Below are 27,102 nucleotides of genomic sequence, written 5' to 3'. Positions count from 1 at the left end.
CTTGCCTTGCTGCCATCCCTTGGGGTGGGGGAGGTGGCCCTTTCCAGGGCAAGACCACCACCAGCTGGAGGCCAGCGGGGCAGAGCCAGGAACATGATGGGACTTTGGGGGGGTGGGAGGGGCGAAGTGACCTGTGGGTGAAGCCAGTGCTGACAGGCAGGAGGGAATAGGGGAGGGGGGTATGGGTTGCTGGGGTGGTGGGTGCGGAGGAGGGTGTTACTTTGGGTGATGGTTTTGAGGCAGGTTGTGGTTGTGGCCGGGGGAAGCCCAGGAAGGGGAGTCTTCCCATTCACTCACTTATTGCCCATGGGTAGGATTTTCAAAGGGTCCAAGGGACTTAACCCCTCAACTCACCCTGAAACTCAGCGGCCGATCTATGCTCCTTTTGTGAGGAAATGTCTCGTTTTGCTCGTTCGATCTGTCAGGTTTGGAGCAAGCTGCCGGTACCTTTTGGGCAGTGCAAGATCCTGGGCAGAGGGCAAACAAAAGTCTTCCGTGCTAGAGTTTCAGCCAGCATCTTGTCTCTTTGGAGCGCTGGGTTCAAAGCCTCATTCGGGTTCCAATTGAAAAGACCCACGTTTATAAAGTCTGGCTCTGGAGTTGGAACCACCCCAATGGTTCAGATCCACGTTAGATCGGGATGGGACGCTCATTTCTGCTTCCCTCATCTCCAGCCTTGGTGCGGGCAGCTCGCATGAGATTTAGGTCTGGCGGGTTAGTGGCCGCTTGCCGTATCCTGCTGCCGAGTTCAAAGTCGGGCTTGTGGGTCTGGTAGCAGCCAGCCGGCCAGGCTCTGACTCTGGATGTGCACCCAGCAATTTAATGTGCTTGCTCGCATCTTTTGTCAGACGATCACACAGGGAACGTCTAGACAAAGGCGGCAGCAGCCACCATTGCTAACATCAACACCAAGGCCAGACAAAATAAACAGCGAATGTTCCCAGTCCGGTGGGCTTGTCTGTCTCTCCCACAGAGATCTGTGGGGCTCTTTGTTTGTAATTCATGTCTGAGTGCTCAGCTGAGATTCAGTATCTGGATTTACTAGGTGCAGGGAAGGGGAGAGTCCTGTGGTTTAAAACCCAAAAGACGGGACTCCTGTGTTCTACTCCCAGCTCTGCCATTGACTTGCTTGGTGACCTTGGGCAAATTGTTTAGTCTTTCTCAGTCTGTTACCCCATTTTTTTTTTACAGATGAGGTTAGTCCTTAGCTTCCTACTACGGGTGGGGTTGTGAGGTTCATTAATAGCTGTAAAGCGCTTTGAGTGGCTTGGGCAGAAGATGCTGCATAAGGGCAAAGTTCAGTGGTGGTGGTCTTCAGGCAAGGGACTGCTTTGTTTAGAACCAGAGCCCAGACAGAAAGGCTGAAGGCTTGCGTTATCCACCAGGTCCAAATCTCTCTCCGGTCCCTCCCACCCTGTCTCCCGATAGACCTGCATTCTTCCCTCATCCAAGGAGAAGGAGGGGCCTGGCATGCTTCTTGCCAGCCAGCTGTGGGTGTCTGCTGTCCCCCACTACGTCTACACAACGAGCTAGGGGTGTGACTCCTCTGCCCCATTGAGGCAGCACAAGGATCAACAGCAGCATAGCTGCAGCAGCATCAGAGGTGGCCCAGCTGATCCGGGCCAAACGGAAACCTACCCTGAAGCCGGTGGGTCTGTATTTTCTGCTGCACTACTACGGCTGCCCTGCTATTTATACTCACGCTAGGTCAATTCGCATGGAGTATGTGTATGCAAACAGGTGACTCACACCTCTAACCTGGGCCTCATCAGAATGGTTCGTATGTTACCCCTGTACAGACCACCTGTCCCCTCCTGTTGAGATGGTGGTGGTTACTTTGTGTTAAGGTACCATCTGGAGCCCCCCGTCCCGCCTAGAGCTTTTCCCACACCATGTGTATTTTCAAGAGTTCAAAACTTTTGGGAGACGAAAAGCCAGCCTCGAAAATATTCACAACCTGAAAAAAAACAAACAAAAAAAATGTACAGGTCAATTGAAACATTCTCATTTTGATTGTGACCCTTTTCTTCACCTTTTTTTTTTTTTTTTTTTAACATCCTAATTAGCTGAAATTTCCAAATAAAAAGCAGTTTCAGACAGGAGAACTGGAATTTTTCATTTCGACAATGTCAAACTTTTGTTTTCTCAACATCATTTCAAGTCAGGAAGTTCACTGAACCCCGTCCTGTTTCACAAATGGCTTTGGTTTTTGAAAACTTGGGTTTTTTTTCATGAAAATTAAAAAACACCCCAATTTGTCAGAAAATTCCCACCCAGCTGTCATCTTGACTGGGACCCCATCACACCGTGAGCCGTGCAAACACAGAATGAAAGGTGGCCTCTTCCTGAAAAGCTTGCAATCTCAAGATAAAACGCAATGAGTGGGTTAACTATCATAACGAGGTTTGGAGGGAAACAGGAATCAAAACCATGTTGTGGAGGAAGCTGGGTGGTTTTGAGTCAGTTAATTTTAGATGACAAACTTCAGAAGTTCCTACTTGTGCCTACCTGGCCATGATCAGCTGGCAATTTTCCATAGGCGGCAAGGTAGAAATGGTTTTTGTGGTGGTGATCTTGCAGCACAGAGCGTTTGTGTTTAACGATTCAATGATTGTATTATTCATACATTGCAGGACATTGCCACGAGCCACCTGTAAGTGGCAGCGGGCAGAAGCTCATCCCCTCGCCCTGTGGTCCAGGAACCTGCCTTTGACCTGTGCAGCCACATCCTTAAATAGCTGTTCCACAAAGGTCTTGAGGAGGGAATCAGAGGACAGAGTAGTGGCTTGGAGGCCTGGTTTGGAGCGGATGGAGAGTAGGCATCACTGGTGACATACAGAGGATGCTGATGCAACAAGGTACATGTGCAGACGTTACAGAACGTATTTGCTTTCTGTAATTCTGTAAGAGAAATATCAGTGTCGTTGCAGTAGTGCCAAGGAGCCACGGTCATGGCCCAGGCCCTCCTTGTGCTAGACGCTGTACAAACACAGAACAAAAAGACCATCCCTGCCCCAAAGAACTGACAATCCAAGCAGATAGCAACAGAACCACATGTGGGCTAGTTTAAAGTTTCTTTGGGTTCACAGTTCCAGGCATCTGAATGTCTCTCAAAGGAATGCCTTATGGAACATTCCTACAGAACTTAATAGGGATGAAACCCACAGGGTTCTATAGAAGTAACTTTAGAAGCCTAGAGAATGGTACCGTCTCACTAGCGTTTTTAAAGCGACTTACAGACCTGGATAGAGAGCCCCATCCCTGTTACAGAGCTCTATAGGGTGGAAAAGTTACCATGCTCTGTTAATTTCTTTCCCCTGGATGCATTCTGGGGTTTCCTTTCACCTTCCTCTAAAGCATCGCCAGCTGTGGCTAAACTGGGATAGGAAACAGAACAGGGTGGACCACTGTTCTGAGATGATACAGAGAACCTTCTTTCTTACATGCGTGGCTGATGTCTTGCTCATATGTTTTGGGTTGTTCCTCATGTCCAAATTTGGGGTTGGGAAAGAATTCTCCCCCAGGTCAGATTGGCAGGGACTTTGGGGGGATTTCACCTTCTTCTGCAGCATGAAGCATGGGTCACCTGCTAGGATCATCAACCTAATCATTTCCAGCTTCCAGCATTGGCGGCACTTCGGTCTCTCTTGGTCTCAGCCTGTAGCACACAACAGTCAGTCTCCTGAGGGCTGAAATGGTTTAGTCTAACCCAAGTTAACGCAGGGGTAACCAAGTGAAATTTAGTTGGGTGTGATATACAGGAGATGTCCTAATGGTCCCCTTCTGGCCTTAAACGCTATGAAATTCCATAGGGCTTCTTGAGCAAATGTGAGGTTAACTAGACTTTAAATTGTTGACATTAAATTTTAATAAGCTTTAATTTAAACAAGTGCCTTTACTTGCTTATGTCTCTGATGTCCCCTGTTTTTCATGTACCTTTCAGCTGTATGAATCATTTTCTCTGGCAACTCGCATCTTTCATTTTAGTATGCGGTGTGGCTGTAGCTGTGTTGGTCCCAGGATACTAGAGAGACAAGGTGGGTGAAGTGATGTCTTCTATTGGACCAACTTCTGTTGGTGAGATAGACAAGCTTGCGAGCTTACACAGAGCTTGAAAACTTGTCTATCTCACCAACAGAAGTTGGTCCAGTAAAAAATATTACCTCACCCAACTTACCTTTCACTGTGCACAGTTTTAAAACTTTTGTGTCAGTTGCTTTGAAGTTTTTATTTTTTCCAGTGAGAATAAAGCTCTCCTCCCTCATCTTGGATTCTTCATCCTTATTACCGTCTAATGGATGCTCTCTCGGGGTGCATGTTTGAATACATATATGTCCAGAAAACATAACCTTCCAAAATCAAAGTTTTCATACTTCCTATTAGGGCTGTCAAGCAATTAAAAAAATTAATCGGACAATTAATCGCACTGTTAAACAATCATGGAATACCGTCTATTTAAATGTTTTGGATGTTTTCTACATTTTCAAATATATTGATTTCAGTTACAACACAGAATACAAGGTGTACAGTGCTCACTTTATATTTATTTTTTTATTACAAATATTTGCCCTTTAAAAAACAAATAGTATTTTTCAGTTCACCTCAGACAGGTACTGTGGTGCAATCTCTTTATTGCGAAAGATCAACTTACAAATGTAGAATTATGTACAAAAAAAAACTGCATTCAAAAATAAAACAATGTAAAACTTTAGAGCCTACAAGTCCACTCAGTCCTACTTCAGCCAATCGCTCAGACAACCACGTTTGGTTACAATTTGCAGGAGATAATGCTGCCCGCTTCTTGTTTACATCACCTGAAAGTGAGAACCGGTGGTTGCATGGCACTGTTGTAGCTGGCATCGCGAGATATTTACATGCCTGATGCACTAAAGATTCATATGTCCCTTCATCTTCAACCACCATTCCAGAGGACATGCGTCCTTGCTGATAATGGATTCTGCTCAACAACGATCCATAGAAGAGCGGACTGATGCATGTTCATTTTCATCATCTGAGTCAGATGCCACCAGCAGAAGGTTGATTTTCTTTTTTGGTGGTTTGGGTTCTATAGTTTCTGCATTGGAGTGTTGCTCTTTTAAGACTTCTGAGAGCATTCTCCACACCTCATCCCTCTCAAATTTTCGAAGACACTTCTGATTCTTAAACCTTGGATCGAGTGCTGTAGCTATTTTTAGAAATCTCACATGATATCTTCTTTGCGTTTTGTCAAATCTGCTGTGCAAGTGTTCTTAAAACGAACATGTGCTGGGTCATCATCCGAGACTCCTATAACACGAAATAAATGGCAGAACGCAGGTAAAACAGAGCCGAAGACATACAAGTTCTCCCCCAAGGAGTTCAGTCACAAATTTAATTAACACATTATTTTTTTAAGGAGCATCATCAGCATGGAAGCATGTCCTCAGGAATGGTGGCCGAAGCATGAAGGGGCATATGAATGGTTAGCATATCTGGCACGTAAATACCTTGCAACGCCAGCTACAAAAGTGCCATGTGAATGCCTGTTCTCACTTTCAGGTGACATTGTAAATAAGCAGGCAGCAGCATCTGTTGTAAATGAAACAAACTTGTTTGTCTTAGTGATTGGCTGATCAAGAAGTAGGACTGAGTGGACTTGTAGGCTCTAAAGTTTTACATTGTTTTGTTTTTGAGAGCAGTTATGTAACAAAAAATCTGCATTTGTAAGTTACAGTTTCAGGATAAAGAGATTGCACTACGGTACTTGTATGAGGTTAATTGAAAAATTTCTTTTATCATTTTTATAGTGCAAATATTTGTAATAAAAATAATATAAAGTGAGCACTGTACACTTTGTATTCTGTATTGTAATCAATATATTTGAAAATATAGAAAAACATACAAAATGCTTAATAAATTTCAATTGATATTCTGACAGGTTTCAGACTAGCAGCCGTGTTAGTCTGTATTTGCAAAACGAAAAGGAGTACTTGTGGCACCTTAGAGACTAACAAATTTCTTTGAGCATAAGCTTTCGTGTGAGCTGTAGCTCACGAAAGCTTATGCTCAAATAAATTGATATTCTATGGCTTAACAGTACAATTAATTGCGATTAATTTTTTTGAGTTAATCGCGTGAGTTACCTGCGATTGAGAGCCCTACTTCCTATCCAGGTAAAGCCTGGAAGAAGAGGTAACACAAACAGATCCTCTGCTTCTGTGTTATTGGAATAGGTCCTGTTTGTACAACAAATGTAGTATCAGTTTAACACTCATGCAACCTCTACTGAGAGGCAATATGGACTATATTCTGCCTAGAGCTGGGCAGGAAATGGTTTTCCTGTCCAGTAAATATTTTCAGGCGTTCATTTTTCCCCCCATCTCAAATCAGGATCAAAAGTCAAAATTTCAGGTATTTTGCAAACTGAAAATCCAATTTTTTTCCCCATTTCAGGTCCATTGAAATATTTGAATTTTGCTTTTTTTCTTTTCCATTTTTTTCAGTCTAATGGCTTACATTTCTAAATGAAAAGTCATTACAATCTAGAAAACTGTCATTTTTTGGGTGGAGAATGTCTTGACGTTTTTTTTTTTTTTTTGAATTTTTTTTTCCCTGTTGGTTTTCAAGGCAGGAAATGTGTCAAACCCAGCATTGTTTCGCGAACAAGTTGGGGTTTCAGAAAATGGGCATTTTTTTCAACAACAACAAAAAAGATTTGTCAAAAAAAAAATCTCAGCCAGTAATATTCCTGCCTTTGCAGGGGGGTTAATTTAATCTTGTGTGTTCTCTTTTTAGGGGAGCAGCGGGGCCAAGTGCTTTGAGAAATGGAGTCTGGGGGGTTCTGTTCCCAGTTTTTCCTCTGACTTTCGGTGGCACCACAGACAAATCGCTCCCCTTTCTGTGCCTCAGTTCTCCCTTCTGTAAAATGGGGATAGTATCCAGTTTTGTGAAGTACTTTGCACTGCTATAGTGCAGAGGAGCTTGGAGATCTGGGAATGGCCTTCACTTTCTTACGGCAGTGTAGTGATGCTAGTCTGTGGACTGCCATCCTCTGTTTAACCACGAAATGGAGCATCCAAGGCCACAATAGTGCAAGCTCCGGCAGGCTGCTCTGCCAGCAGGGCCTAGGAGAAGTGACTGGGAGGGATGCTTCTAGGCACTGAAGAGAGCTCTAGCATGGAAAGAGGAATTCCATTCTGTCCTTGGCCTCTTTGCTCTCACTCCCAAACACTCAGAGCCTGAGCCAAAGCCAGTTAGACCAGCCATTCTCTGGGGCAGGGTTGGATGGTGGTTTGGTTCGGTTTGTCCGGCACTTAGCACAATGGGGGCCTGGTCCGTGGTGCAGGTTCCTAGGTGCCACCGCGATACGAATCATCAGTAAGAGTGTATTCGGGTAACCATCTCTGGGGCAAGATGCACGCTGCACTGCCAGCCCAGCCGTGTGGGAGCCGCACTCGTGGACTCACTGTTTCCAGGCCTGAGCTCAGGCTGGACCCAGGCCTCTCGGCCGTCTGAACACGTCCTTACTGTGCTACACGCAACTAATTTGGAGCTGCGGCTTGTCCTGCGTCCACGCTGCAAAGTGACGGCTTGGCCCTGAGTCTCAGTGGGGCTCGGACGCTCACCGTCCCATGTGCAGCAGGGGCCGGGGACCTGAGCCTAGAGGGCCTCTTGGACCAAGGTCTGTGTGGATGGAAGGGGAGTCTGGGCCCAAAGCCAGGGTTTATGGTGCAGTGTAGACATCTTAATTGGCTTGAGAAGGACTTTGGATGAATTATAATGGGGCCTTTGCTAGGTGCACACTAGTCTGCTGAGGCCTGGGCTAAAACCACCAGTGTTTTTGTTGTTCCCACTGAAAAGCTGATGAAGGGGAATGATTCCTGACCACCACGGTGACCACCTGGGCTGTGCTGGCACCAGTGAGCCAGTATGGGAGTGCTCTGCATCCCATTCCCAATCTGTTGAGCCTCCGTTCTTAGTATTTCAATTATCTGCCCTGCAAAAGTGCCTGAGAGCGCCAAATCATGGATCAGGATCCCATTGTGCTTGGCCCTGGACAAACAAAACCTCCAGCCCCTCTCTTCTTTCCTTGATCTCTCAGCCGCTAGGGTTTGAGGAGTTTAAAAAATAATCCTGCAACTCAGAGACTGGCAGTAACTTCCATTTATATTTTCCCTTTAAAGGAAGCAGGACTGAGATTGCACTGGGTGTAGCATTAGGACCCAGTGGTGCAATCATGTTGGAGGTAGGAGCTACTTGTCCCATTTTGGAGCTTTTAGACCAGACAGAAGGGATCAGGGCATCTGGAAAGGAAGAAACCGGCACATAGATCCCAAACTGGTAAGAGAATGAGAAGGGGTGAGAGGACACATTGGGATAATATCCCTTTGATTTGGGGAGCGGAACGCTTCCCAGCTGGAGAGGTGACATCTTTGGGTTCGACTTGGAGGGACGATGGGAGGTATGATTTTAGTGTATAGTTAGCTCAAAGTGCGGAAATGCAGAATTTCTTGGTTGAATAGAGGAAGAGGGGGTGGAAATCCCCTCAATTGCATTTTTTCTTCTTGCCAAATGTGTTTGTGTTTCTCCAGCCTAAGGTGGAGCTCAGCTCTGGAAAGCTGTACTCTGGGCTTTAAGCAAAAAGCAATTGTTCTGAGCAGCCAAAAAGTTTGATGGGGGGAAAAAGGTTTGGGGGGGGGGGGGACGACATTTTTTAAATCTAGAACTAGACAATTGTAGAATTACAGATGTTTAGCCATGAAATAAATCTAAAAATATCCTAACTTTTGAAGGAAGCTCTAACTCCCCCCCCACCCCCCCGGAAACTAACTGTACAAAAGATTGTTAATGTCTCCCCCCACCCCCCAAAAAGTGTGTACAGGGTGGGGGGAATTAAGCCCACTTCAGTGAGTTTTACCTTTGGTCAGTGGCCAAAAAAACCTGAAACCTCTCTTTCTCTTTGTTCTCTCACTCTCTGGCAGCTGGATTGCTGTGTAAAAAGTTGGGGGAGGGGGCCAGCCTTTTGGAAGGTGGGGTTTAACTGAATGAAAGAGGGCGACTGTGTTGTTCTTTCTCTGAGATTGATTGTTCCCAGATGTGCATTACAAAAACATCTGGTTTCTTGGAGCGCTAGACCCCTGCACAGAGCAGAAAGGAAAGTTCCTCCATAAACTTGGGCAGATTTTCCCACTTCCAGCTCCCACCTCCCACTTCCAGCAACAGCCACATCTTTCATAGCAAAATCTATCCTCTTTCCAACTCTGCCTGGGTGTGGGGGTACATTTAATGGCGTTCTTCAGTTCGGTGAGTTGGAGCCTGGAGAGTGTGTGTGTGTGTCTTGGTGCCTGTTGACTGATGATGTTCCATTGATTTGCTCCAAATGAGACACTGGGATGCATATGGCTAGTGCCCGTCTATTGGGACCCTTCGACCACTCACTCTTGGTGGGAAGCAGGGGGCATGCCCGGAGTGAATGTAGCAGCATGTCACTGGGTGAGCTTCCCAAGAGGGGGCAGGGGCTGACAGCTGAAAGGATGAATTGAGGACTCAGGGCAGGGGAAGAGGGAGCTGGTGGCTCGAATGCGGCTTTGTGGAGAATCAGAGCTTGTCTACACTTGGACATTTTCTGGACTAAGAGGGATTTCAGTAAATTGCCAAGTGGAGACCAGCCCCAGCAGCTTGTGGAGACAAGAGGACAAGCTGTGACATTAACTAACCAGCAGTGGCCACCGTGACCAGTCTAATGGCTCAAAGGGCCATCCTTTGTCGTGGCCCTTTGTATCAATAAACAGACTGTGCAGCCCAGGGACCAACTCTATGGAGCAATATTGTTTGGTTTTGGTATTACAGCAGTGCCCAGAGGTACCGATCAGATTAGGGCCCCGTTGTGCCAGGTAGTGGACAGACCCCTGATAAGCAACAGTCCCAGCCCTGAAGAGCTTAGAGTAGAAACGGACAAGACAAAGGGTGGGAGAGGAAACAGGCACAGGGAGGTCAAGTGACTTGCCCAAGGTCACAAAGCAGATCAGTGGCAGAGCCGGGAATGGAATCCCCTGGCCCACGCTGCCTCCCCTAGGCAGGTTAGCTCAGAATTTTGACTCCATTTCAGTTCATCGCCAATCTTGGATGGTAGTGATGAAAATAGAGCTAATGGAGTTGATTCGTGCTCGCTGCACGGGGAAGCGCATTGGAAAGCTTATGCTCAAATAAATTGGTTAGTCTCTAAGGTGCCACAAGTCCTCCTTTTCTTTTTGCGAATACAGACTAACACGGCTGCTACTCTGAAACCTGAGATAAATGCTGGCTTTTGAGGTGTAAGTGAATCGCAAAGAATTGATTAGAAAAAGATGAACTGACCGGGCGTTGCCACCCGCTGTTTAGGGATACGAATGTTCAGACAAAAGACATGATCTCTGCCCACGTCCCCAGTCTACATCGCGCACACAGTCACCCCACCTGAGACTGATTGATCCCTTTGTCACGCAGTCCTGGCCGAGAGGCTAAGGTCTGAATGGGCCGTCATGGAGCCTGTACTTCCCTCTCGCTCCTGGCAGTGCTCTACCCACTGTGTGGATAGAGGACTTGGTGTGTGCGGTTGCCATTGTCCCCGTACCCTATGCCCACCACACTCGCACATGCTAACAACCCAACGAATTAACATATTTCAACCCCGTAACTTAAAGAAAAAAATAGAATAACCTGACATCCAAAGTCTGGCAAATAGCAATAGCCGAAGCCTGGATTCGATCAGTCAGGGGGGCCCTTCCAGGCTGATGTTCCTTTGTGAATGGGCCCAGTTCTCCCATCTCTTTGTGAGAACTACGAGTCTGGCTTGGTGGAATTGAAGCACTGCGCCGCTCAGGACAATGCATTCAGGCTTGAAATCCAGGGAGGCAGAAGTCAGAGGTGGGAGTTAGATGCACCCTCCTGGATCCAGCCGCCCGAGCGGTTGGATTCTGGGGTAGAAGAGATACAAGTGCAGCGCTGGACGAGTGCCAGGCTTGAGCTGTGGTTAAAAACAAGGATGAGTCCACGTGCTTCTCTCGGTGTGGCAGGTCAGGCTGAAGGATGGGGCTCCAGAAGACCCAGTGCCTCTTGGGATGCCAAAGGAAGGGGCCCTGGGTCCATCTGGCAGTGGTGGGGAGCTGGGCAGGGAGGTGGCCCCATTTTCCTTCTCAGCACCTCCAGTTCTGGCAGCTGAATTCCAGCGTCCCGTGCACGTGGGCTGACAACGGGGGGTGTTCCTCCTCCTCACCTCACTCGCTAGAAAAGACGGGATTGGCCTTTTCCCTTCCCCTGTGGGACTCTGAATCTGTTCCCCTCTCCTTTATAGCCCCGGTGGGGTGAGAACTGGCTTGGAACCAGACTTCTCAAGCTTCAGAGCTCCAGATGCAGCCTGTGGGGGAAGGGTTTTTTTGAAACAGTGCCCAGCTCCAACTGGTCTCCCCTCCTGTGGACGTTTCCACCCCCTTGACCCAAGGCAGTTGCCCTTTCCTGGGATGCCACCCACTTGCCTGTTCTCTGGGCTGCCAGCTGTGGGGTCCGAGCTGGCCGGTTTGCATGTGCAGACACGTGTTGCACCCTGGGTGCGGAAGGCTCAGCCCTGGCGCGTTGACTCTGGACTCTTAGGAGGAGTGAGAACAGAGCCTACAGACCATGTGCAAATCACAGCACCCTCGTCTATTGTAGACGTCAACGGGAGACCAAAGCAAAGCTTCGAGATGCTGCGGTACCCGTGCTCCAGCGCCAGAGCGGCGGCACTGCTGCGTAGCCAGGGCACAGGCATTTTATCCACTGGCGCATGCTTTTGTGAAGCGCATGCTTCCTGCCATGGGCAGGAATCTTTCCGAATGGAGATAAGGCCTGAAGGAGTGAGGATTGGCCAACTGAGGGCTTCAAAGACTCCCACCAAAACCTTGGAGCTAGTCCACTGCTGGCTGGGGTGGGGTGCGCTCTCATCAGCGGGTGTTGCCTACTGGGCAGGCTGCTGTCTGCTGGGTAGCTGAATCTTCAGTGTGAACCCCACATTAAGAGGCAAATGAGCCTCATTCACTCTGGTCTCTGTGTGATCTTGGGCAACTCTCTTCCCCGGACTGTGCCTCAGTTTCCCCGTCTGTATAATGAGGACCATTATCCTTGCCTATCTCACAGGGGCCTTTGTAAGAGTTTGTGTCTGTAAAGTGATTGGACTCCTTCAGACACAAGCGGCAGGAAAAGAGTTAAGTGTTTTATTAGGGCCGGGCAAGCTCATTTGGCCTGATTTCAAAGGCACTGGAACATGGTGGGCCTGGAAGTTTTGACTTGGATTTATTGGCTTCATATGCCTCTCAGAGGCAAGACTGAGACAAGAAAGGGAGAGGGGAGAGTGTAATTGGGAGGAGTGAGAACAGAGCCTACAGACCTTTAGGATGATGGGCTTGTCCCTAGCCAACAGCACAGGCTCCCTGTCCTGGAGCTAGGCCAGTGGTTACCACCTATTTACCATTGTGGGCAGCATCCAAGATGACCTGTGCCCCTGAGGAGGTCACGTGGGCCGCAGCTGTGTGCTGACTGGGCTTCCAGAACAAGACACAAGAGGGTTTGCAAAACTCTAAGTGGCTTTGTCAAGCCACAAACAAATGCCGGGGCTCTCAAACTCTGACCCCCATCCCCAGTCACAATATGTTGGCGGATTTTGTAATCCTTGCTATTCATTCACCACTGTTGTACAAGATGCAAAATACCCCTTGACACAAGGAGCATATGATCTAGGGGAGCAGTCGAACTCTGTTTCACCCCCGAGAGGGAGAAATCTTGCAATAAGCTTTCAGTAACGTTGTGTATTTCACTGCCAGCCGCAGGGGCTGCAAGTTAGGATGGCGGGGTGTAGAGACAAAGTGGTGGAAGGCCTAGGGCTGGAATAGCAGGAGGTGCTGGAGATCTGGATTGAGGTGTATTGGCAACGCGGTGGGTGGTGGAGGGCAGGACTGGAGTGCCGGGGGAAGGGGGAAGTTGCAGGACAGGATTGAGGAGCGTGGGCAAACTGGAGGGGGAAGAGGAAAGGGTGGACCAGCAGGAGGAACTGTGTGTGGGGACTGAGGGGCGTTGGCAGAACTGCATATGGAAGCTTTGCAGCACCTTCCGCCTTTCCACGGTTGCCTACAATTAACCATCAGTTGTTTGTCTCCTAAATGCAATTCTCGAATCTCGCTTCCCAAAGCTATCACGGCATTGCTTGTGCTTTGATGGGAGCCTGGCGTGACTCTCCAAAGCAAACTGCTCCTAGGAAGGGACACACAGAGCCTTCCAAGGAATCCTTCCCAAATGGGCTCAAATCTCTGCAAACCACTGAAAGCCAAGCACGTGCAAATAGCGAAGAACCCAGCATGGTCTTGTCTAGCCCGGTGTCCAGTCCTCAAATGCTAAGCTATCCCATCCTGCCTTGGGGCAAAGGCCCCACTCCCAGCCACCCCTGTGCTCTGACTAGGACTCCTGGCAGCCCAAGAGGAATCTAGCTTGCTTGCTTGAAAAGTGCTTTTCTGGATCATTGACCTCATTCCTTTTCCAGCTGACTGCATCAAGGGGGCGTTTGGCCCTGGATTAATTGATTGGAAGCTGGGGAGGGGCAGGGGTGGGGGGAGAAGAGCATCAGCACGGGCAGAAATGGCCTCCTTCGATGCTCTGCGCACGCAAGCAGAGTTCCACGGCATTTCTTCAAAGGGGGGGAAATACCAGGAACCTTTCCTAAAGAACGAAGCGTATTACGTCCAGGCCTGTTTTAAGGACACTTTGCCCAGAGCATCGAGCAAGTATTTCCTTTTCGGTGAAGGACCTTGGGGGTGGCTAAGGTGGGGGGGGGGGGGGGGGAAGCATTCCAAGGAAAACAGGCATGGGCAGCGGGGGGAGAAAGAGGAAAGAAATTCTCCCCTCTGTAGCTCAGGAGAGCAAGTCTCTATTCATGCGTGGAGAAATCAAAGGACACTTGGAAAGAGCTGCTGGATGCATTAGAAGTGGGACTTTCAACCTGTACGCTGGCCCCTTAAATAGGAGGCTTTTGACCACAGTCTGTGCTAATTGCAGAGTTTGGCTATGTGATCCTACTCTACACACACCCACCACCCCTGTACCTCTGCTGTTTCTTAAAGGGGCACATGCACTAAAGCGGCGATCTATGCCAGTGTATTTTTTTCAGTTCACATCAGTCTGGAAAAGAATCTTTTAAAACATATCCTTCCCCCTCCCTCCCCATGTGATTTGCTGTTCCTGCAGCTGCCAGACTGTTTTTGGCTCCTGTTCTGCAAACACCCACACTGCCCTTGACTCATATAGTAGCTACTCCTGGGGGTTAAATTAAGCATGTGGGTAAGTGCATGGGGGAGCCGGGCCTTTGTTTTGAGGGTGGGGAGTTGACAAAGGGGAATCCCCCCCCCCTTTTTTTTTAAATGTGCTTAGCGAAGGTTGTGCAGAGGTCCGTTAAGCACAGGTTAGCGGTGCTGGTCACAAAGGAGTTTTGGGAAATAAGCTTCATATGCTGATAACAGGGATGCCTTATCTAGAGGAGGAAGGACACGTTCCACCTTGCATTGGCACTAACGAGACACCGGCAGCAGTCCAGGCGGTGGGCAAGCCGTCGCAACGGCATCTTTGCCAGAGAAGCTGGTAAACAGATGGGCAAAATAGAGGGGAAAGACGAAGGGCGAAAAAGATGCGGTTTTTGTTGGCCCGTTACCACCCCCTTGTCCCCCCTCCCTTTACAAGCTGCACCAGCAAGTCTTTTGGCTGGCAGCTGTACAACCTGCAGGGTGTATTCGAGTCGAGGAAGAGCTCTGTCTTTCGCCAGCAGAAGTTGGTCCAATAAAAGATGTGGCCTCCCCCAGCTTGTGTCTCTGATATCCTGGGACCGACACGGCTACACAACACTGCGCACAACACTTAAGCTTAAGCAGCGTCTGCTCCTGTCAGTACTGAGGTGCGAGTTCTCCAACGAAGCCCCAGCTGCTGCAAGAACGAGGCAGCATCCTGCCGTCTGCATGAACCCACTGCCCCAGCAGGACGCCAGGGGGCGCTACGCTGCTGGAGTTGCTTTGTCAGGTGACCCATCGACGCGAGCTCCCTGCCGCTTGTAGCAGTTGAAGATTCCACAGCACTGTTTCTGTTTGTTTCTTTGTAACCTTTTCAAATGAGTATTTGCATATCAATCTAAAACCAAGAAATTGGCTAGTTATTCCACCGCTCCCACCACGTCAAGGTTCCTTCCCCACTCTGAACTCTGGGGTACAGATGTGGGGACCTGCATGAAAATCCCTCAAGCTTGCTTTTACCAGCTTAGGTTAAAACTTCCCCAAGGTACAAACTATTTTACCCTTTGCCCTTGGACTTCCACTGCTACCACCACCAAACGTTTATCTGGGTTTATAAATCTCCTCCCTGTATTTTCCACTGAATGCATCCGATGAAGTGAGCTGTAGCTCACGAAAGCTCATGCTCAAATAAATTGGTTAGTCTCTAAGGTGCCACTCGTACTCCTTTTCTTTTTGCGAATACAGACTAACACGGCTGCTACTCTGAAACTAGTTATTATCTAGCACTCTTCATCCAGAGATCTCAAAGCACTTTACAAAAGTATGAAAGAATCATCCCTTTTTAACAAATGGGGAAACTGAGGCACAGGGCGGGGCAGTGACTTGCCCAAGGACCCAAGAATACAACCCCGGTCTCTTTTTCCTACTCTCCCCCCAGTTCACGTCATTAAATTGAGCTGAACTCCAAAAGGAAACCCACTTACGCTACAGTGTATTTAATGAATCGGTGGGAATTATGCCAGCAATCCTTTCTTTATATAATCTCATGTCCAAAACTGATTTTTCCAACCTGAGATCCACTTACTTGGTAACTAAGGGTACATCTACACAGCAAAACAACACAGCGGCTTCCAGTTTCAGAGCCCAGGTCTACAGACTTCGGATCAGCAGACTCGCACTACAATTCTAAAAATAGCCATGTAGACGTTCTGGCTCCAGCTGGTGCTTGGGCTCTGAAGCCTGGAAAGGGAGATCGGTTTCAGAGCCCCATCCCAAGCCGGAATGTCTACATAGCCACCAACCCAAGTCTGTAGACAGAGGATCTAAGACTCACTGCTACGTCGTCTTTTGCTGTGCAGACGTATCCTAACGCACCTTGGCTTTCAGTTCTCCATGGGCAAAACCAGGCTACGTCTTTGGTTTCGTGCCCAAATCTGAAGTCGTTTTGGTGTATTTGTTAGTTCTGCAAGGGATACAGAGCATCCATAGTTGGGCCTGGCTTCTCAGATTTTACTGGAGAGCTTGTTAGTTGTGGGAAGCGTTTACTTCCTTGCTAGAGCGTTTTGTACAGATATTGTAATACTGGTAGGTAGTTTAACATGCTGCGGAACTGGGGACCCTTCAAGAAATTTTTCCAAAAAACTTTCTGGCAAAAGTGAAATATCCAACTACGTTATTTTTCTTATATCAGGGTTTGCATATTTCTCTCACCCCCTTGGGCATTGGGAATGACCCCATAGCAAGCACTGCTTAGCCACTCAAACTCCTCTGGGAGCAATGACCATACTTTCTGCCCCATGATGTTCCCCTTGGGTTTCAGTGGGGTTGGTTGGTTTTCTTCACTTCTTGTGCCAAACTATGGTGTTTATACTTAGACCTGAATTTTTTTTTAATGGAAAACATTGAATTTTTGCTGAAAAAAAAGAAGAAAACTTCCACCCCAAAACCTCAAAATTTTGATTTGAAATGCTGCCCCACTGCTTCATGGGAATTTTAGTTTGGTGGTCTCATGCCTCCATTTTACTCTATGGGCCAGGTCCCTGGTCAGACTACATCTCCCACGATACACCACTGTCGCCCTTCTTGTTGAGCCACCATGGTGTATCACAGCAGATGTAGTCGGAACCTGCCTGTAGAGGAGAATGGGGCCACGAGCTGAACACCAGCTCCCAGAAGGCACCGCAGCAGCATTCCCGAATCAAATTTTTTCAGGTATTCAGTTTTTCGACTAAAAGTTGAGATTTGCAGTGGGACTCAGACACTTTTTCCACGAAAAAACTTCTTTAGTCTATGCCCCAATTTTCCATCAAATAAACAGTTTCCTCGTGCTGCTGCACTCTATCGCACAGCCATGACATTCCACCCCAGAGGTGGCTGCATTTCAGTGGGAGGAGAAGAGAACGCTGAAGCATGTGATTAGTCAAGGACTACTGATGAACATGTGAGGACCATGCTGATATAGTTACCATCTTTAAGCAATTCCCTGTGTGATGAGAGAGGAGAACAGGGGGTTCAGATGAAGGTTGGGAAGCCAGGGCAGCGATGCAGCATAGATGTGTGTCAGTGCTGACCATCGCTTGAGGTTTTGGATTGAGTCAGAGGCCATCTTTGGAGGTGACCCAAGACGCACCCAGGGGTACTGCCTTGTTCTGCCTTCCTTTGAGGCTGATGCTACCTGGAGTCACTTCTCTGCCCTCCATGTAGGGCACCATCCGTGATGCCTCCACTGATTCCCCTTTGTATGTCTCCTGGCTTCAGATGATCCTGGTGTTAAAAACAGCGAAAAAACAAACAGCTGAGTAAAGTCAGGCTAAGCATTGACAACCCTGGTCATGTTTTCCCCGTGTGATGGGCGGGGGATTGATGTAGACCAAGAGAAATCACATTCTCGCCACTTGTGCATCGTTCTCCTGAACCAGAGTGGCTGAGATGAGGTCCTTGCAGATGAGTCTGTTCCACTCCAAGATCAGGTCGCCGTCCCACGCCTTGCCTCCCCCAGGGATGCGGAGGAGGAAGATGGAGCACGTTCGCCTGAGTTGGCTTGGATTGAAAGCCATTTCTCTACTGAGACATTGGAAGACTTTCAGTTTCACATGAACGTGGGGGGAGAGGGGGGGCGGCGTGAAAGGCTGGAAGATAATGCACTGGATTGGGACTCAGGAGATCTGGGTCCAGTGCCTCCCTGTGTGACCTTGGGTAAGTCACCTCATCTCTCTGTGCTTCAGCGCCCCGTCTCCACCGTGGAGATCATAATTCTCCTACCCTTTCTGGCTTGGATGCAAAGTTCACTAGGGCAAGGACTCGCTCTTGCAGGGTGTATGTACTGCCCCTAGCACAATGGGACTCTGAGCTTAGCTGGGGCCTGTTAGGAGTAGCAGGAAGTGAACGGTGCTGGATTGACGGCACTGAAGGCCTCTGTTTAGCCGCAGGATAGAGATCACGCGTTGGCGGCAGTCCAGGCATTCTCCAGGTTGCTGCCCTTCCCTCCCTGCTCTCCCAGCGTGCCTCCATCCATCCCCAGAGGGACCCTCCCTAGGGGCCGGAGGAGAATTCAGTCAAAAATGGTCCTTCACCTTGCTGGAGAAGTAAGTGCCTGTCTCCACAGTGGAGGCTTTGGGATATAAACACCAGTCCCGCTAGGAGCTGGACTGAGATCCCCCCCAACCCTGCGCTGAGGTGAGGATGAGCTGGTGACTCTGATGCCGCGCACAACAAACCGTATCAGAGATCACAGATCCTCCGCTCTGCAATCCAGCATCCGTGATGGGCTATTGCCAGGAGATGATTAGCCTGCTCCCCCCAGGGCGCTGTGACTCAGATAGGCATCTTGTTTTGGGAAGAAGGATGCTCTCGCTCACCTCCCACCATCAGGACACGCTTGGGGAGATGTTAAGATCCGCCAGGCACTTGGCTCGGTGTCAGCCAGCTGTTCACCCTGTGTGGATACAGTAAGAACAAGGAGAGTACGTGCTTATGTCAAGTGACCTTTGGAAAATGAGCCCAGCATGTGTTCTCACTTAGCCGGGCTGGGCTTGCCCTCCAGAAACTTCCATCACCCCAGTGGAAAGAGGCGGACTGTGTGGATTTTAATTGGGAACAGCCTGCCTTCTGCACTGGGGTTACCAGTGTGCACAGGCTGCTGAGAGCTCCAAGGAAAGTGGCCGACGGCATTGCCTGTTTCTTGTTGGGGAGCTCAGGTTCAAATCCAGCCCTGGTCACTTGTGCAAGGAGTTTGGCAGCATCACTTCTTGGCACCCTTTGGATACAACATTGCATAGTTCCCTCTGCCTGGCAGCCTCTGTTCTTGAGGCCCAGTGTAGGAGAAGCAAGGGTTTTGCAGGCCAGGGCTGAGTGCTTTGTTGGATGGGGAGCTTGGAACTGGATTACTATGGGGTGTTGCAAGACAAGAGTGTGGGGCAGTGGCAGAAATACGCATAGGACCCAGGACTGGGTAAGGTAGGGTTGCCAACCCTCCCGGTTTCACCGGGAGTCTCCCGGAATCCGGCCCATCTCGCAGAGGATACTGAAGCCAAACCGGGAGATTTGAGGCTGCTAAAAGTCTGGCAGTACAGCGGGGCTCTGCACGCTGCCCCCGCCTGCAGGCTCCCTCCCCCTGGCTCCGCGCAGCTCCCAGAAGCTCTCCATTGGCCAGGAGCTGCAGGGGGCGGCACCTGCAGGCGGGGACAGCGCGCCGAGCCCCCATGGCCGCCCCTCCCCCTAGGAGCCGGAGGGACATGCTGGCCGCTTCCTGGGACCCGCCTGAGGTAAGCGTCACCTGGAGCCCACAGCCCTCAACTCCTCCTGCACCCAAACTCCCTCCCAGAGTTTGCACCCCTTCCTGCACCCCAACCCCCTGCCCCAGGCTCAGCCCGGAGCCCCCTCCCACACTGAAAACCCCTCGGCCCCAGCCCAGAGGCCGCGCCCCCCCCACACACCCCAACCCCCTGCCCCATCCCAGTGAGGGTGGGGGAGAGCAAGCGACGGAGGGAGGGGGGAATGGAGTGAGTGGGGCGGGGCCTAGGAGAAGGGGGCGGGGCCTCGGAGGAGGGGGAGGGGTGGGGCAGGGGCATGCCAAGGGTGTTTGGGTTTGTGTGATTAGACAGTTGGCAACCCTAGGCCTGGGTTTCATGGGCCTGCCCTGCTTTGACCCCCCCCAAAACCCCTGTCCTGGTTGAAGGGCCCCCAAACCAAGAGGTATACAGACCTAGTGCAGAGGATCGCAGTGCCACTCCGGTTTGGCCCGTCCGACCCTCTGTCTCCATCTGCAGCAGGGCAGAAAGGCCGAACCTGAGTGGCAGGGCGGGGCGCTTTAGCCATTGGAAATGTTGGGAGGGATGAGGAAAGGTGCAGTGGTAGAAGTGTGCGTTTGCGCGGGGGCAGGGTCCCAGCCTGCTAGCAGATGGTGCGACAGAAACCGGAATTAAGGTGCACTGGCTGGTCAGGGATAAATGCTGTCTGCTGTGTTGTCTCAGAGCAATGAAATTCGTCGTGTTCCCCGACAATCCTTCTGAAAAAGAAATGGTGAAATATCGTCAGTTCGCTCTTACGGGGCTCCTTGCACCTGATCTTTAATGCTTTACAAAGGAAGGTCGGTAACATTATCCTCACTTTGCTGATGGGGAAACTGAGGCATGGCGGTTGTCCGAGGTCAGCTCTGATGCAGATGTATGGAAGCCGAACCTGTCTCTTCTGGCTCCCAGCCCGGTGCCCTATAGATCTAGCAACAGGCACTGGGCATGCTCCTGGTAGAAGGGTAGTCAGTGCAATTCTGTCGGCGCTGGACCTCTCTTCTTAGAGCTTGGAGAAGAGCTTTCCAATGAGGCTTTCTGCCATGTGCACAGAGGACACGCTCTGCTTCCATCAGGAAGGGAAGGAATGCTGCATGTTCCGGCGATTCACCAGCATCTGGGGGCTTGGGTGGGGGCTTGGGCCCATTATAGTAGACAGCATGGAACACGCCTTTAAAAAAAAAAGCTGGTCTTGGCAGGGAGCATGCACATGGAGGGGCTGCGGATGGTTTCCTGATGGGGAGGAAGGGATGATCTTGTGGTTAAGGGGCGGGGGGAGTCAGGGCATGGGTTCCAGTCTCTTTTCTGCCACTGACATACTGTGGGGCCTTAGTTAAGTCACTTAAATTCTCCAAGCCTCAGTGTCTCTGTCTGTGATGGGAGGATGATCCTCAAAGGGGGGGGCAGTTCAGGCTTCATTAATGTTTTGTCAAGTAGCTTTGAAACCCGTGGCTGGGAGATGGCACAGAAATGGCAGGTGTTCGGAAGTGTTCATTCTCAGTGTTTCTATGGAGGAGAGCTTAGAGCTAGATGTGCAGGATGTCAGCCTTGTCCAGCCAGCGGCCCACAGTAATTCCACCCCCATTGGCCTGGGAGACGACGATGAAGGGCGTAGAATGCCCCTTTGGTATCTCGGCAGTATCCCCAGGAGACACCTAGGGATTGTCCCTGTAATGACATGGTTGGGACGACGTCCAAAGCCTCCTGCTAATCCCTTCTCCCATCTTCTTTTCCAGACTTCCCAAAGCTCCTCCAACTACCTCCTGCACTGCCCTGCTCCGCTCCTCCCCACTGCCCCCCGTGACCATGAGAGCAGTCTGTCTCATCCTGCTGTGTCTGCCAGGTGAGTGCAAGGCATCCCAGCCCCGAGCCCGCTGGCATGGGCAGGCCAGCCTGGCATGCGTGTACCTTGGAGAAAAGTGACCTGGTAGAGTCACTGTGAGAGATCCACCCACCTGGTCAGTGACGGACCAAACCCAGAGGGTGGGGGGAGAGGTACAGTCCCTCTCCCACAGAGCCTCTGATCTAAGCAGAAGAATGACACCGTTCAGGTGTACGATGCACTGACCGACCGGCTCTCCAAGTGTGGCAGAGTTTTCATCTCCTGAAGCTCGGACTCAAATGCCTCTCCCAGGATTGGCAGTCACTGCTCGGCCTCCCGGAAGAGGGGCGTGGAGGGGGAGGAGTGATCCGAAGCGATTTGAAGGGGAGAGGGAGTTTGAAGCCTATGGGGCAATGTGGCAGAAGGTAGAAAGTCAAGAGCAGGGGGAGGGTCCAGAGGAAGGGGCGAAACAGTCTCCATCCATGGGGCTTCAGGAGTGAATAGAAAAAAAGGGAACCGAGGACAGGACCGCCTAGTGGCTACAGCAGTGGATTGGCCTTAATGGGCCTGGGTTCAATTCCCTTCTCTGTCACAGATTCCCTGTTTGTCACTTAGACTCTCTGGGCCTCGGTTTCCTCACCTGTGAAATGTGACGACATCCCTTCCCTACCCTCCGGCAGTGCTGGCGGGCTGGCCGCTGCTTTGAGATCCAGGGACACAAGGGCCTATGTAACAGCAGATTATTGCATCATTAATGACATTTTATGCACTTGTCCCTGTTGGCGTGTGGAGGGATGGGGGGGGGCGCCAGGGAGATGGCATCACTGTTGATTGTTGGTTTATGTGGATAATTAACGAGGCTGTAGGGTGTCTGTCCCCGGAGCAGGGCAGGAGGATGGCGATGGCTCTGTGAGGTTAGACTGCATGTCTCCAGCCTGGGCAGCGAAGAGGCTGCTGGTCCTAGTTAGGGTTGCCAACTTTCTATTTGCAGAAAACTGAATACCTGTGCCCCACCCCTTCTCCAAGGCCTCGCCCCTTCTCCAAGGCCCCGCCCCCACTAACTCCTTCCCCCCTCCTTCCATCACTTGCTCTCCCCCAGTCTCGCTCACTCATTTATTTTCGCCAGGCTGAGGCCGAGGGGTTTGGAGTGCAGGAGGGGGCTCTGGGCTGGAGCAAGGGGTTGGGGTGCGGGAGGGGGTACGGGGTGTGGGCTCCAGGAGGGGGTTTGAGGTGCAGGCTCTGGGCAGCGCTTACCTTAGGTGGCTCCCGGAAGCGGTGACATGTCCCTCTGCCTCCTAAGTGGCCCCGGGGGCTCTGCACGCTGCCCTCACCCGCAGGTGCTGCCCCCGCAGCTCCCGTTGGCTGTGATTCCCGGCCAATGAGAGCTGCAGAGCCGGTGCTTGGGGCAGGGGCAGTGCGCGGAGCCCCCATGGCCATCCATGTGCCTAGGACCCAGAGGGACATGCCGGCAGCTTCTCGAGAGCCAGGCAGGGAGCTTACCTGCCCCACTGTTGGCAGCCAACTGGACTTTTAATGGCCTAGTCAGTGGTGCTGACCAGAGCCACCAGGGTCCCTTTTCAACCACCGCCTGCACAGAGGGTAACAAACGTGGGAAACGTTCCCAGGCAGGGCCGAGAGAGACCAGAGCATATGTGCATTGGCGCTGGACAGGGAGTGGGGAACGAAAGACTAGAGGAGAGGTGAGGGGCGTGGGAGGTAGGGGAAGGGACCAGGCAGTGCACAGAACAGCTGGTGACCCGTGTGGTTCCATCTCTTAGAGCTTTCCTTACGTGACAATCGTTGCAACAAGAGATCTCAGTGGAAGGCTGATGAACCCGCAGGCTGCCCCAGGCCCAGCTACTCGCAAGGCAGCAATTGTGCAATTAGGACCCAATCCAACAAGGCACTGAGCACCCCGCGCATCCACCATTCAGCAGCCACAGGTGGAGACCTGATGTGCAGAGCTGGCGAGCAGGCCCGTAGCAGGTGGCATAAGAACCATGCGGCAGCCGGGCACTTGGGCTGTTCCTTGGTCAAGCAGTCGGAGATGGGTCTTCCCCTCCAACTCCGGGCGCTCCCCTGAGATTGTCATGCCACGCCCAGCTGGTACCCCTAAGGGCAGGCCCAACCAGCCCACACAGAGGCAACGCCGGTGGGGAGAAGGAGCCAACCCGTCTTTGCCCGGCTGCCTGACGGCCACTGTCAGGTAGGGAGGGAGGGAGAAGGTGCTGCTCAGAGCTGGCCCATCCTGCCACACATCCCGCAATACAGAACTGGTGGCAGGAACCCGGGCCAGGCAGGTAGAGGTGGGAGGGGTGTGAGCAGGTGGGCAGACCATCTAGGAGGAGATGGAGCCGGGGAGAACTTTGTTGAGGAAACCGAGAGTGGGACATAACCACCAACGCCGCGGTGGGTCAGGGGCTAACCTAGCTGAGGCGCCTCTGTGCCCTTGTTCAGCGTAATTGGACTGTGCTGGGGTTTCCCTCTGTCTCCCTTCAGCCTGCCCTGTTTGGGATCCTCCTTGCAACCAGCCTTGCACTGCTGGAGCTTCTGCAGTCGGCTCCAGCTGGCAGCCAGGGGGTGGCTCCATGGCTGGCGTTCCTCTGAGGGACCCCTCTGGGACCGAGACAGTCTGTGTTCTCCAGAGGGGGGAGGGTTAACAGTGTCACCTTGAAAATGGGGAAGGGGAGGAATTTGCAGACACAGCAGGTGTCCCCGAGCCACTGAAGAGCGGGGAGGTGGGTGGTGGTTATATGACAGGAGCACCCTGAAATCAGGGCCCCGTTGCACTAGGAGCTGCACAGACAGTAAGGCAGTTCATGCCTCTGGAGCTTGCAATCCAACTAGCTCAGAAAAAAGGAAGTTTTGCTACCCCCATTCTACACATCGGGGAAACTGAGGCATGGAAAGATCATGGTTTGCTCAGGTCACACACAAGACTTACGGCAGAGCTTGGAAATGAACCCCAGTCTCCTGCATCTCCATCCAGTGCCATAAGCACAGGGCCGTCCTTTCTCTCAGGGTAAGTCTCCACTGCAGAGGAAAAACCCGTGCCAGCAAGTCTCACAGCCTAGCACTAGACTAGCCGTGTAGACATTCTCATTCGGGCTGGAGCCCCGGCTTTGAGACCCTCCCCCCTCGCCAGGTTTCAGAGCCCAGGCTCCAGCCCGAGCCTGAATGTCTACACTGCTATTTTTAACCCCGCATCCTCTGAGCCCCATGTACTTGAATCAATTGACCCAAGCTCTGAGACTCGGTGCCCTGGGTTTTTCTTTACAGTGTAGACGTACCCTCGGGCACGTGCCTTTCACTAGCTTGTTCACTGACTTCTGTGGGCTCCTGTCTCCACTATGAAAGGTCTCAGACCCTGTGATGAATCTCAAGATTGGGCCTTGAAAACACATTTCAAGTCGCGTGGTTTTGATGGCCTATGTGGATGTGAGGAAAACTTTGAGACTAAAGTCCAAACTAGACCCAGTGCAAATCCATTGACTTCAGTGCAGCAACAGCTGCTTCCACCAGGGCTGAATTTGCCCCCACTTCTTAGTGATTTTCCACAAGCTCTTCCCATTCATTTAATTTTTGTTGTTTATAAAACGATGTGTTCCTGGAAACATTTCCATGGACTGATCCTGGAACGCCATCCCGGGGTGAGAGGAGTTGCGTGGGATGAATCAAGTAGTCAGACCCTGGCTACATTAGCCAGGGGTGACAGGTGATTTCATGCACAAGCCCCCTGCCCATCTCCCCAGATGGGGTTGAAACCAGTTTGCTCCTGTCTACGCTAATGACCAACTCACTCTCGACCCCAGTTAAGGAGTCTGGGAGAAATGGGGGGGGGATCTTGTGTTGCACACCTGTTGTTAACCATATTAACATTCCCAAACAGTCTATAGTTAACCTCCAATACTCCTCCTCACCTTGTCCCAAGAGGTGACAGAGCTCACGTTGTGATAGTCTGTGGGCTACTGCAGCTGAAAGATGGAAAACTGGCCTCTCGGGTGAGAATGAGTTTCCGGGTACAGCTGAGTCTAGACCCTTCTCCCTGTAGGGTTTTAACCAGTAGAGAGCAGATTCCCTTTGTGAGTTTTAGTAAAATCCTAGGCTGACAAGGGCAGGGGTGCCTTAGGCATTCATGGAGTCCGACCCCTTGCAAAGACCCATCTTTCAGAAGTGTCTGATTCATAGATACTAAGGTCAGAAGGGACCATTATGATCAGCTAGTCTGACCTCCTGCACAACGCAGGCCACAGAATCTCACCCACCGACTCCTGCGAAAAACCTCTCACCTATGTCTGAGCTATTGAAGTCCTCAAATCGTGGTTTAAAGACTTCAAGGAGCAGAGAATCCTCCAGCAAGTGACCCATGCCCCATGCTACAGAGGAAGGCGAAAAACCTCCAGGGCCTCTTTCAATCTGCCCTGGAGGAAAATTCCTTCCCGACCCCAAATACGGCGATCAGCTAAACCCTGAGCATATGGGCAAGATTCACCTGCCAGATACTACAGAAAATTCTTTCCTGGGTAACTCAGATCCCACCCCATCTAACATCCCATCACAGGCCATTAGGCCTATTTACTATGAATATGGCTCATCTCTTAGAGTATTGATCAAGGACAGTGGTGATGAGCGTGTCTGTCGCGCAAGGGAATACTGGTACCAATGCCAGCCCCGCTCTGTGCTAGAAGCAGCTTCTACAATGTAGGGCATAGCTTCAGTATCCCCAATCCCAAGCGTTAAAAAAATCACGAGTCCAGCCCCCAAAATCATGAGATTTGCTTTAAAATTGTGAGATTCAAGAAAATACATGTTGGGGGTGTTTTTTCCCTTCCCTTCCCTTCTGGTTTGTGAGCCTTTTGGATGCACTTGGCTGGTATTTGCAAGCTTTTCTCCATACTCATGAATGCTAGGAACTTTTTTTTTAAATGAAAGTTGAGATTCTCATACATTCACACGACTCCAGGAGCTGGGAACTTTTAAATCCAGTATCACAAGAGCTGGCAACACTACAGCTGTGTCCTCAGGCTTCTCTAGACCTGAATTTGCTGTTGACAACAGATAACAGCTGTGAATCATTAAACGTGCAAAACGTCTCAGCAGTTAAATACGATGCATAAGTGCTGTCCAAGCAACAAAGGCACAATCTCTGCTCTCAGGAAGAATCTGTCATGTATAGACAGTATGTCTAGACTAGGATAGAGGTGTGTTGGAGAGGGGAAAGGCGGTTTAAACATATGAGCTAAAACCTTTTAGCGAACATGGCTTTAAACCCTAGTGTAGTCAGGGCTCCCCTGCTGTGGAAAAGCTTTCCAACTTATAAGGACAGATAGGCACTGGAAGAGGTTACCTAGGGAGGCTGCAGAGTTGCTGGAGGTTTCGAAGAACAGGTTGGACAAACACCTGCCAGGGATGATCTGGGTTTACTTGATCCTGCCTCAGCAGAGGGGGCTGAACTTGGTGACCTCATCCAGCCGTACATTTCTATGATTCGATGAACCAGCTCGCACATCTTGTCTTGCCTACGCCACGGTTTTAAAATGTGTTAATAATGACCCCTGGCGCATATCTGGCGCTTTCCATCAGTAGCTCTCAAAGTGTTTTACAAAGGAGGCCAGGAGTGTTACCATCACCTCACAGATGGGGAAACGGCGGCACAGAGTGGGGACATGACGTGCTCACCCAGCCGTGGTAGAGTCAGGGATAGAACGCAGCTTCCCTGAGTCCCCCTGTATGC

At 50.6% G+C, this 27,102-nt stretch overlaps 1 protein-coding gene and 1 long non-coding RNA gene across 3 annotated transcripts in view; one reads left to right on the top strand and one right to left on the bottom strand.

Moving 5' to 3' along the window:
- The first annotated feature begins 8,184 nt into the window (after window positions 1–8,184).
- MFAP2 (microfibril associated protein 2) overlaps window positions 8,185–27,102 on the top strand; it is a 31,721-nt gene continuing 12,803 nt past the window's right edge. For both annotated transcript variants that reach the window (XM_027831422.3, XM_007069288.4), the window contains exons 1-2: window positions 8,185–8,319; window positions 21,283–21,389. In XM_027831422.3, coding sequence (XP_027687223.2) covers window positions 21,353–21,389 — 37 coding nt within the window. In that variant the 5' untranslated portion in view covers window positions 8,185–8,319; window positions 21,283–21,352. The remainder of the gene's footprint in view (window positions 8,320–21,282; window positions 21,390–27,102) is intronic.
- LOC122463259 lies at window positions 14,836–19,035 on the bottom strand. The gene is made up of 3 exons (XR_006286444.1): window positions 18,617–19,035; window positions 17,225–17,522; window positions 14,836–15,156 (listed from the first exon to the last, which is right to left on the bottom strand). It is a non-coding gene; the product is annotated as an uncharacterized LOC122463259 (long non-coding RNA).

Source organism: Chelonia mydas, chromosome 18 (genome assembly GCF_015237465.2).
Source record: "Chelonia mydas isolate rCheMyd1 chromosome 18, rCheMyd1.pri.v2, whole genome shotgun sequence".
In the NCBI taxonomy this organism is placed as follows: Eukaryota; Metazoa; Chordata; order Testudines; family Cheloniidae; genus Chelonia; species Chelonia mydas.
Note: the sequence above shows the minus strand (reverse complement) of the source record. Positions and strands in the feature narration are given on the sequence as shown.